We start from the raw sequence: 12,296 nt of genomic DNA on the forward strand, positions 1-12,296 counted from the left end.
GTTTAAATTCTAGTTAGTTAACATACAATGCGATATTCATTTCAGGTGTACAATCTAGTGATACAACACTTCCACACAACATCCAGTGCTCATCCCAAGTGCCCTCCTTAATCCCCATCACCTATTTCACCCATCCCCCCCAACCCACCTCCCCTCTGGTAACCATCAGTTTGTTCTCTAGAGTTAAGAGTCTATTTCTTAGTTTGCCTCTCTCATATTTTTCCCCCTATGGTTGTTTTGTTTCTTAAATTCTACATATGAGATCTCACTCACCTATTTTTTTTTTTTAATCAAGTGATTTCTAGGGACTTGGAGGAGGAGAATATGGGGAGGTAGAAGGCAAGGCGTACAAAGTTCAGTTATTCAAGATGAATAGATCCTAGAGATCTTCTATACAGCAGAGTGCCCACAGGAAACAATACTGTGTTATATACTCAAAAATTTGCCTAGAGGGTACATCTTATTATTACACAAAATAATAATAATATAACAAATAAAAAAGGTGGGAGGAAAAATTTGGAAAGGATGGATAGATTTATGATGATGGGTACACGAATATATACCTAGCTCCAAACTCATTAAGTTGTATACATGAAATGTGTACAGATTTTTGTATGCTAATTATATATCAATATTTTTTAATATTAAAGTTGTTTTTTCCAAAAGCCAACACCAAGTTGGTCACTCTGAATTCTTTGAGGTCTGAGGGAGAGAACGGGCGGCACAACACCATCTCAAGATTAAAAAAATAAAGCAAAGAGAGCCTGAAATGAGAGAAAGCACAGATTCTTTTCTATTTTTATGAAAACAGCAGCACCTTCTGGCATTTTCCTTTCAGAATTCGGCATTCAGAGGATTGATCTGATACAGTTGGTAATTTTACTTAAAAACCTTCGTATTAAATAGACTCAAAATATTTTTGAAGAACAGATGGAGACTAGAGGAAGAGATAAACATTGTATGTTAAACATTTTATTGATCAATTAAAATATCATAATTTAAAATGTTGATTCCACTCTGAGAGTTATGCATGTCTGTATGTGACTGAGAAAGACAGAGAGTGTACACGGGGAGTGGGATGGGTATTTATTACCCGAAGTTAAAGCTGCTCCTCCCCGCAAGCTCCCCTCCACCTCGCCCACACGCAGGCAGGCAGATGGCTTTTTTTCAAGGTGTTAAGGAAGCTGGCTTTCAGTCTTGAATCATGTGCCTCTGGGCACTTTGAAAACTGCCTCTTCTGCCTATTTTTAAGACCAGTTTGAAAAAAAAAAAAATGATAGGCAGAGTAGAATAAAGAAACCACCTGTGTGGATTTGATAAAAAGGCAGGCTATAAAGTTACCAGCTCTTTGAAAAGAATTTCGTTATCGAAAGAATGCATCCTTAACCTTCTAGCACTTCTTTGTTCTGCTTTTTCTACAGTAGAATGAATTCTTGATAAACGAATACCATCGTTTGTGCAAATTGGTCTACTTGACACTAATTTTCAATCACACTAACCCTTCATCTCTGTGATCTATTTATGTATGAGAATTCCCATTCTATTTTAAGAGTACTTTTTTGTGGATGCACCAGCCATTCTCATAAATTGTGTAGACAGAATATTGGATAAATCGTTAGATTCATCAAAAGTTAAGCAAGACTACAAAGGAAAGAAAACCCCACCAATTACTGTTCCAAATGGCACTAAAACTTACTTTTCCATTGGTTCATATATTTATGGGAAAGTATTGTGGGCAAGGCTGAATGTAGAAACAATTGTGTTTAATTGTTAATTATGGAAGGTACAGGAAAATGACAAGCCCACAAATAGTCCTTGTATGTCCTGCTTTGCCCTTGCATGCCATCACGCTCCCTCAGAAGTCTGAGCTATGTCCAAAGTTGGTTGTAAGCTGTGTTTCTGACAATAGCAGGGTTGTAATGGAAACTGTCTTCACCACCTAAGTTATGGGGCCTGATACAGTGAATACCATACAAGCAGTGGGTCGGCCTGCCCTAAATTATGCCTGTTAATGTGACCCCATCATTATTCCCAGGATCTGTGCCCTTCGCCCTTGATCTCATTTCTACAGGATTTAGACAAGTGTCAGACCCTTGGAATGCTACACAATAGTGACCTTGATTCCCTGACTTTGCTGTGGAAAAAAAATGAGTTTAAATCTAGTGTTGAAATGATATGGAATGCTTTGTAACCAAATTTGTCCCAATACAAAAGAATCCCTAGCTCTCTGTCAGAGACATCTGCCTTTTGATTTGGTTCAAGCTTTCTGGTCATAAGGGTAGCTAGTGCATTTATAGAAGACTAAAGCCTCTTTGTTGTTGTTGTTGTTGTTGTATTTGATACATGGGGAAATTCAGGTGATTCCTCTTTAGCGTTAACTTTCCAGATATTATTTTTAAGGCTTTGTCCTTATAATTGTCAAAATACAACCCTTTAGGGGGAAAAAAAACCCACTGCTTGGCAAAAGATGCTAAAATAAAGATGTGGGATGTTTAGTGCTTGATAGATGAACAAGTGGAAAGGGGGTGTAATTCGGAACCAAGAGGCACCACCCCAAGGCTGGTCCTGAGCTCCTTTGGGGGGAAAAAGCAGTCTTTAATTACATCTGGTACTCGTTAATTCTTTTTGGAGTCTCTTCCCAGATCTGTTCCCCCATCAGCCTCCCATCAAGCAACAGAAATTCCAGATGGTTCCCTCCATATGCCTGTGCTCATTCTCTCAAGTAGGATAGATGGGTCACTGACAGAGTAGGATGGAACAGCCTTGGTCAAAGCAAGGCAAGATGAAAAGCAGCGGGCTACAGTTTATTTAGAGGTGGTCTATCATTCATGTTTTTAAGTGGGTTGTATAAATAGCTGTTTCTGAGTGATTTTTTTCTCTGAAATGTTTTGAGTAATTTCATGGAAATGAAGCTACTCAGAGAAAGTGGCATATTGATCCCAATTTTCCACCCCTGGAAGAGAGAGACATCTATTACAGGCTGTCATTATAGTTGAGGATTCGTCAGTTTGGACCTGCAGCTGATCTACTGTGGAGACTACATTGGAATGAATTTTTCTGCATTTGTTACTTGCAGTGATGGCTGTAGTCTCTGTTACTATGATATGAAAATTCCTTTATAGAAATATTTATAGGGCATGTGTTTCTTTCATCTTAACAGAATTTTGTTATTAGGCACATTGATAGACTTTCCATTTTGAAGTAGTTGGGAGTAAAGATGAGGTCAACCTCTATATAATGAAAAAATATACAGTTGGCCTTGAACAACATGGGAGCTAGGGTGCTGATCCCCTACCCTGTGCAGTCAAAAATCTTTATATAACTTTTGACCCCCCAAATGTAACTTGTAATAGCCTATTGTTGACCAGAAGCCTTACCAATAACATAAAGTCGATTAACACGTATTTTGTATGTTGCATATATTATCTACTGCAGTCTTTCAGTAAGTAAGCTGGAGAAAAGAAAATGTTTTAAGAAAACCATGAGGAAGATAAAGGACATTTGCAATAAGTACTGTACTCTGTTTACAAAAAAAAAAAAAATCCATGTATAGGTGGACCCATGCTGTTCAAACCCATTTGCTCAAGGGTCAACTGTATTATCATTTCACGTATATCACATTGTACTTATTTGTTTATCTATCCTCATCTGATGATGGGACACATGTCTTACTCATGTCTGATTTCCCACCACCCAACAAGATTTGGCACATCATGGGGAATGAGAAGAAAGAAGAAAAGGTGAATAGACGGGAAATTTCATTCTTTTTAAAAAAGATTTTATTTATTTATTTGACAGCAAGAGAGAGAGAGCACCCAGAAGGCAGAGGGAGGGGGAGAAGCAGGCTCCCCACTGAGCAGAGAGCCTGAAGCGGGGCTTGATCCCAGGACCCCAAGCTCATGACCTGAACTGAAGGCAGATGCTTAATGGACTCAGCCACCCAGGTGCCCCTAGACAGGAAATTTCAAAGTGGAAAGTGGTGTCAAAAGCAATGAGAGCAATGTTTCAACTCTTGTCTTCATCCTATACTTCCCCTCGAATAGCTATTAGATTTTACATGTGGGGGTGCATGCGTGCATGCGTGCGTGTGTATGTGTGTGTGTGTGTTCTTTGGTGTTAATTCTGAGTATCTATAGTTCAATTTCCTCAGAAAATAAAAGTGAGAATTGCAGCTATGATCTCTGTTCTCATGGAGCTTACAATAGTTAGGCTCTCCTACCATATGATCCAGCAATTGCACTACTGGGTATTTACCACAAAGATACAAATGTAGGGATCCGAAGGGGTACGTGCACCCCAATGTTTATAGCAGCAATGTCCACAATAGCCAAACTGTGGAAAGAGCCAAGATGTCCATCGACAGATGAATGGATAAAGAAGATGTGGTATATATACACAATGGAATATTATGCAGCCATCAACAGGAATGAGATCTTGCCATTTGCAACGACGTGGATGGAACTGGAGGGTGTTATGCTGAGCAAAATAAGTAAATCAGAGAAAGACATGTATCCTATGACCTCACTGATATGAGGAATTCTTAATCTCAGGAAACAAACTGAGGGTTGCTGGAGTGGTGGGGGGTGGGAGGGAGGGGGTGGCTGGGTGATAGACATTGGGTAGGGTATGTGCTATGGTGAGCGCTGTGAATTGTGCAAAACTGTTGAATCACAGATCTGTACTTCTGAAACAAATAATGCAACATATGTTAAGAAAAAAGAAAAAGAAGAAGATGGCGGGAGGGGAAGAATGAAGGGGAGTAAGTCGGAGGGGGAGACGAACCATGAGAGACGATGGACTCTGAGAAACAAACTGAGGGTTCTAGAGGGGAGGGGGGTGCGGGAATGGGTTAGCCTGGTGATGGGTATTAAAGAGGGCAAGTTCTGTGTGGAGCACTAGGTGTTATGCACAAACAATGAATCATGGAACACTACACCAAAAACTAATGATGTGTAATGTATGGTGATTAACATAACAATAAATAAAATAAAAAAAATAGGCTCTCTATGATTTGTGTGAAATTTGTTGGTATATTTGGAGTCGATAGGGCAATTAAAAGGAAAAATTTCTTCTAAGAAGGATATGTAATAAAGACCAAGAGGAAAATTTTAGATTCTGTGTTATTGTCATATTTTACCTGATAAGTTTGTTAAAAAGAAGCCTAATATCATGCTTTTATGTGTGTGAGTACTCTATGAATGAGAGAAAACATTTTTTGAAGGAACTTAATCATTTTGTACAATCAGGCTCAGCAGCCAAACATCGGTAGTATGGGCCATAGATTGGAAGAGATAAAGGCCATTGTTGGTATAGAACTCTTGTTTTTTTAAAAGGTGCTGACTTGAAATAATTTCTGTCTTGCTTTTGAAATCATATAAAACTCATGAAACACAAAATGTGTGTTAAACCTAGAACATCCTCTAGGTATTTCACTCTTTTGTTTGAATGTTTTTAAAGTACCTGAGATGAAATTGAAATATATATTCATTTTTATCTGTTGAGCCTGTTTGTTCATTTTGTATTAGTTACTAATGTGCTCTTGAATTTCAGGTGTGTAGGGAAATAAACTTGGCAGATCTGGACAACATTTATTTAACAACTTTGTCTTTGATGTCACAGTAAGCACGAGGGCTTTTTAAAAATGGACGGTTGCTTCCCCTAAGAAAACTTACAGTGGGTGAGAAAGGCATAATTACACTGAGGAAGAGCCCAGTGACAGTTATCTCCTTATATACACTAGTTATGGATAGAATTACAATAATGTGTTTTAATGTTCTGTTATCAGAAGGTAGAGAGATTTCCATGGGGGAGGGGTGGTGGGTCCAATGGGGAGAAGACTAGAAATGTCTTACCAGCAGAGCTAGAACCTGGGTTGATTCTGATGGGTGAGTGGGTGGTGCTGATGCTGTTGGACCACAGCTATACCTTAAGAACCATTTTTCTACTCTCCAACTGAGAGACAAGGGAGAGAAGGAAGTGTATGCTGGAGATATCCCACTTCAATTCTGCCTACATTTTATTGACTACAACTCAATCGCGTGGCTTTGCCTAACTACAAAGGAGGCTAGAAAACATGGTCTAACTGTGAACCCAGGAGGAAAAGGGAACTAGTTGGTTTACAACCCTACAATCTCTGCCACAGGAGGGTGTGGCTGTCTTACAGCTAGGGAAGTAGTTGGGGACTAGGAAAGACAGCCTCTGAGACGTTAATTTGGAGGGCAGTTCCTTAAAAACAGCAGGGTACATTGTTTCCTGGAATGAGGCATGAGATTATGTTAACAAAATTCCTTAAAAACTTTACATGTGTCAGTGATTACGGTACTTGAAATTCAAGCAGAAGCATTTATTTGAGATCTTTAATTTGTGTTGAATTACTACTAAGCCTCATAAAGTAACACTTAATACTTTGGCATACATGAAATATTTACTGTTTTAAATGAGAATTTTTATTCATGTATTTCCCTATTGTTACTTTCAGACAAAAACTATGATTCCTTTCTTCTGAAGTTATATGGAAATTTTTGAAAGCGGAGATGAAGAACAATGGTTTTAAGTTGTCCAGTGAATTCTACAAGCATGCCAAACTAATTGACAACAGGGCCAGTAATGAAAATACCCAGCATTTTTTGAGAACACACCAGACCTTAGCTTTATGTGGTAGGAACATAAATCAGGAAACGTAAATCTCTCTCTAAATTGGGAGATTACTAGTACTATGTAAGCACTTTAGATCTATGAACTCATTTCACCCTTCACAAAAGCCCTACGATTAAGCAGGTATTTTTATTATTCCCATTTCACAGATTGGGTAACCGAGGCACAAAGAGACAAAGGTGTTGGTTCACACAGCTAATAAGTAGCAGAGCTGGGATTCGCATCCAAATAATCTGACTTCAGAGGCCAAGGTCATATCTGTGGTTCTCTACCTCTCTGAAACTATGGCCAAAATGAAGGGAAGGGACAAAGGATAGGGCATTTTTAGTGCATTTGCACTAAAGTAGTATGGGCAGGGGAGGGGGGTGTGCATGCCTGGGTGGCTCAGTTGGTTAAGGATCTGACTCTTGATTTCAACTCAGGTTATGATCTCAGGGTTGTGGGATCCAGCCCCGTGTTGGGTTCTGTGCTCAGCTGGGAGTTTGCTTGAGGATTCTCTCTCTCTGCCTCTGCCTCAGCCCCTCCCCACCCTCTAAGAAATAAAACATATAGGTTTGTGGTATAAACACTGCCTTTCGTCCATAACACTTGGTTTGTTGGGCCATGGAAAAATTATTAATCATGTGGGGTTTTTTCCTCCTACCTCCTTATTAAGACCTAGTCTTTAACAAACTATTTGTTCTAGTTGCTACACCTGTCCTGGCATGGGTAGCAATGTAAGCAGCTCCTGAATCGCCTGGAGAATCCCAGAGTAAATCAGTGGAGGAGAGAAGGCAATTCTTTTTTTGGTTATGTGTCTGAGCAATTTCCTTTTCTTCTGCAGATAGGACAGTCCTTGTGGATACAAATCTTCCATTCCTCAAAGGCCTTTATGTGATGGGGACTTTAGAATTCCCTGTGGACAGAAGCAACCTTCTGAGTGTGGCGTGCATGGTCATTGCAGGCGGGGAGCTGAAAGTTGGTAAGTACAGGGCACGAGGATTGGGAACACAGTGGTGTCATCTGTTAGAAAGGCCTTGGGAAATGGTGGTGTCATCCAGCAGGTTGGTTAACGGACTTTGGGGAGGGTTAAGGGAAGGGGCGAGTTTACTAGTAAAGCTTTTCCTCTACAAGCTTTAGACACCACAGACAGAGGTGACTTTGATGGGTCAGTTTCATGGCCAGCGATGGTCATCAGGCCATGTTTCTGGCCCTAGGGTTCCCATGCTGCTGCTCATGGTAGGGCTCCTGGCTTCCTCCAGGCCACAGATCAATTCTGCCTTTGGTTCTTTGTCTAAGAATTTACCTATAGCTCACTCTTTCAGAATGATTTATCCTTTGGTTAACTAACTCATGGTAAAATTTCAATTGCTATCTTAGTGCAGATCCTTAGGAATACAGATGTGAAAGCGAGACAGGTGCTAATGCTTTACTGGGACAAATAATTGCAGTGAAATGGGAGTGAGGATAAAAGAGAAAGTGAAAGGAGAAGGGGGAAAGCAAACAGAAGGTGGGCACAGCTGCTTAAGGAAACCTGGCTCTTTGCTTGGCTACGTGAGATGCCTCAAGAGAAGCTTTATAGAACCACCACATCTTGGGACAATAAGGGGGAGCAGCTGGGGAGAAGGACAGCAGTTCACTTTGTCCACCCTGAACCCACGAACTCCTCTGTCTTTCTCTGTTATGTTTTGCAGCTCCCTGGGCAGCTAGCGGAGGGGCCAGAGGCTCAGTAGTGCCAGGAGATGGGGTTCCTCTGGCTGGGAGTGAAGCATGTTGCTGGGGCCAAGGGACAAGCAGGGTGGAGTAGATCTGGGGATAGTGTATTAATCAGGTCTGGTGCGTTGGCTTACGCGAATAAAAAATAGGAGTTGCTATAGGTGGACTGTGGACTTGGGACTGTTGTAGGCAATAATGATCAAAAACATGTATTCTGCCCCCCAAGGAACTGCTTTTGAGCTTAGTAAGGCAGTCTGCTTTGCCACCCCCCAAAGGAGATTAAAAGAAACTTCCCAGAAACAATAATACCTTATCCCAAAGAAATAAATCACTGATGGTAAGGAAATATTCAGATATTATTACTTGGTAGCATCCAAGTTTTAGAATCTGTCGTGAAAAAGATTTCGAGGCCTAAACTTTAAATTGTTGTGAGATAATTCCTGAAAAATTATGGTCAAGCCTCTTCTCAAATACTTCTAATGACAGAAAAGTCAAAACATTTTAAGACAACCTGTTCCTCGTTCCCATTTTTAAAAACCCTATTAAAATTTTTTCTTCTAAAAAAAAAAAAAAGAATTCTTTTGCTTCTAGTAAGCCAGTCTGTCTTTCTCTAATTTGTTATTTTGTGTTCTTCTCTCTGATCCATACAGGATGAGTGTCAGATTCCCTTCCCTTTGATAGCCCTTCATTCACAATTTCTTGAATCGTCTCTTTTATTTTTTCAGATTATGCAGTTCCTATTATTTTAACTATAGTTAAATCATAGTTATTTTAATTATAGTTATTGATGTTTTAAAATAATTTTTATTTTTTCAGTCTGTTATACAAAACTGGGAATACAGAAAAGCAAATGGGAAGTTATACAGCAGAAATGAAGTAGTCACTCATATTCCCAACTGTGAAGATAACCACAGTTATGTTTTTGTAGTCTTGTCTTAAAATCATTTTTTTCAGACTCATGCAGGCATGTACACACATACCTACTTTAAAACACAGGGTACACAGTGTGATAATTTTTTGGAGCCTATATTAACAATGTGAGAATTTCCCCAACACATTTCTATTTCCAAAATATGATTTTAATAATTTTAATATTCCATTATCTATGTGAGTATATACATATGCATCCATGTATAACAATTTAGTTAACCATTTTTCTGTTGTTGAATATCAAGTTTATTTCAGATTTCTTTTTGTCCTAGTAACTTACTATGCAATAAACATCTTAGCACTTAAGTCATTATTTATATCTCTGATTATTTCCCTGGGATAGACTTTTGTAAGTAGAATTAATGGGCCTAAGGATAAGTGCAAGATTTTATTTTAACTGTGGTAAAATTCACATAACACAATTTTAATCAAGTTAAATTCAGGAGCATTTGGTACATTCACAATGTTGTGCAACAATTACCTTTGTCTAGTTCCAAAACATTTTTAAAAATTTTAATTCCAGTATAGTTAACATACAGTGTTACAGTAGTTTCAGGTGTACAATATAGTGATTCAGCAATCCTATGCATTACTCAGTGTTCATCATGATAAGTGTGCTCTTAATCCCCTTCACCTGTTTTACCCATCTCCTCATCTACCTCTCCAGGAGACCACCAGTTTGTTCTCTGTAGTTAAGAATCTGTTTGTCTTTTTTGGAAAAAATGTCTGTTCATGTCTTCTGCCCATTTGTTGATTGGATTTTTCATTTGGGAGGTATTGAGCTTTATAAGTTCTTTATATATTTTGTATACTAGCTCTTTGTCAGATATGTCATTTGCAAATATCGCCTCCCATTTAGTAGGTTGCCTTTTAGTTTTGTTGATTGTGTCCTTTGCTATGCAGAAGCTTTTTATTTTCATGTATTGTTTTGTTTCCCTTGCCTCAGGAGACATAGCTAGAAAAAGGTTTCTATGGTCAATATCAAAGAAGTTGCTGCCTGTGCTCTCTTTTAGGATTTTTCTGGTTTCAGGTCTCACATTTAGGTCCTTAATCCTTGTTGAGTTCATTTTGTGTATGGTGTAAGAAAGGGGTCTAGTTTCATTCTTTTGCATGTTGCTGTCCAGTTTTCCCAACACCATTTGTTGAAGAGACTGTCTTTTTCTCATTGCATAATCTTTCCTGCTTTGTTGAAGATTAATTGACCATATAATAGTGTTTTTATTTCTGGGCTCTCTATTCTGTTCCATTGATCGATGTGTCTATTTTTGTTCCAGTACCATATTTTTTTGATTACTACAACTTCGTAGTATATCTTGAAATCTGGGATTGTGATACTTCCAGTTTTGTTCTTCATTTTCAAGATTTCTTTGGCTATTCAGGGTCTTTTGTGGTTCCATACAAATTTTAGGATTAATTGTTCTAGTTTTATGAAAAATGCTGTTGGTATTTTGATAAGGATTGCATTAAAGGTGGACAGTGCTTTGGATTATATGGACATTTTAACAATATTTGTTCTCCAAATCCATGAACATGGAATATCTTTCCATTTCTTTGTGTCATCTTCAATTTCTTTCATCATTATTTTATAGTTTTCAGAGTATAGGTCTTTCACCCCCTTGATTAAGTTTGTTCCTAGGTATTTCATTATTTTTGGTGCAATTATAAATGGGAATGTTTTCTTAATTTCTCTTTCAGCTACTTCATTATTAGTGTATAGAAATACAATGGAATTCTGTATATTGATTTTGTATCCTGCTATTTTACTGAATTCATTTATCAGTTCTAGTAGTTTTTTGGTGGAGTCTTTAGGGTTTTCTATATATAGTATCATGACATCGGCAAATAGTAAAAGTTTTACTTCTTCCTTACCAATATGGCTGCCTCTTGTTTCTTTTTCTTGTCTGATTGCTGTGGCTAGGACTTCCAGTACTATGTTGAATAAAGATGGTGAGAGTGGACATCGCTGTCTTGTTCCTGACCTCAGGGGAAAGGTTGTCAGTGTTTTATCATTGAGTCTGATGCTAGCTGTGGTTTTTTTCATCTATGACCTTTGTTATGTTGAGATGTGTTCCCTCTAAACCTACTTTGTTGAGGGTTTGTATCATGAATGGATATTGTACTTTGTAAAATGCTCTTTCTGCATCTAATGAAGTGATCATATGATGTTTATTCTTTCTCTTGTTCATGTGATGTATCACATTGACTGATTTGCAAATACTGAACCATCCTTGCCTCCCAGGAATAAATCCCAGTGGATCATGATGAATGATTTTTTTTAATGTACTGTTGGGTTCAGTTTGCTAATATTTTGTTGAGGATTTTTACATCAGTGTTCATCAGAGATAGTGGCCTATAGTCTCTTTTTCTGTAGTACCTTTATCTGATATTGTATCAGGGTAATGCTGACCTCATATAATGAATTTGGAAGCTTTCCTTTGTCTTCTATTGTTTTGGAAGAGTTTGAGAAGAATAGGCATTAACTCTTTTTTAAATCTTTAGTAGAATTTGTCTGTGAAGCCATCTGCTCCTGGACTTTTGCTTGTAAGGACTTTTTTTGATAACTGGTTCAATTTCATTGCTGATAATTGGTCTGTTCAAATTTTCTACTTCTTCCTCAATCAGTTTTGGGAGGTTATATGTTTCTAGGAATTGATCCATTTCTTCTAGTGTGTCCAATTTGTTGGCATATAGTAGGCATATAACTTTTCATAATATTCTCTTAGTATACTTTGTATTTCTGTGATAATTGTTATTTCTCCTCTTTCATTTCTGATTTTGTTTATTTGAGTCATCTCTCTTTCACTCTCTCTCTCTCTCTCTCTCTTTTTTGTTTTGTTTTGAAGAGTCTGGTTAAAGGTTTATCAACTTGTTGATCTTTTCAGAGAAACAAATCCTGGTTTAATTGATCCATTCTATTGTTTTTTTAGTTTCTGTTTTGTTTACTTCTGCTCTAATCTTTATTAGTTCCTTCTTCTACTAGTTTGGGGTTTTATTTGTTCTTCTTTTTAGCTCCCTTT

The 12,296-nt window shown here is 38.0% G+C and overlaps 1 protein-coding gene across 6 annotated transcripts in view; it reads left to right on the top strand.

The window, feature by feature from the left end:
- PKHD1 (PKHD1 ciliary IPT domain containing fibrocystin/polyductin) overlaps nucleotides 1–12,296 on the top strand; it is a 471,355-nt gene that overhangs the window by 293,223 nt on the left and 165,836 nt on the right. For all 6 annotated transcript variants that reach the window (XM_027602298.2, XM_027602301.2, XM_027602300.2 and 3 more), the window contains one exon: nucleotides 7,478–7,615. In XM_027602298.2, the coding sequence (XP_027458099.2) occupies nucleotides 7,478–7,615 (138 nt within the window). The remainder of the gene's footprint in view (nucleotides 1–7,477; nucleotides 7,616–12,296) is intronic.

Source organism: Zalophus californianus, chromosome 7 (assembly GCF_009762305.2).
Source record: "Zalophus californianus isolate mZalCal1 chromosome 7, mZalCal1.pri.v2, whole genome shotgun sequence".
In the NCBI taxonomy this organism is placed as follows: domain Eukaryota; kingdom Metazoa; phylum Chordata; class Mammalia; order Carnivora; family Otariidae; genus Zalophus; species Zalophus californianus.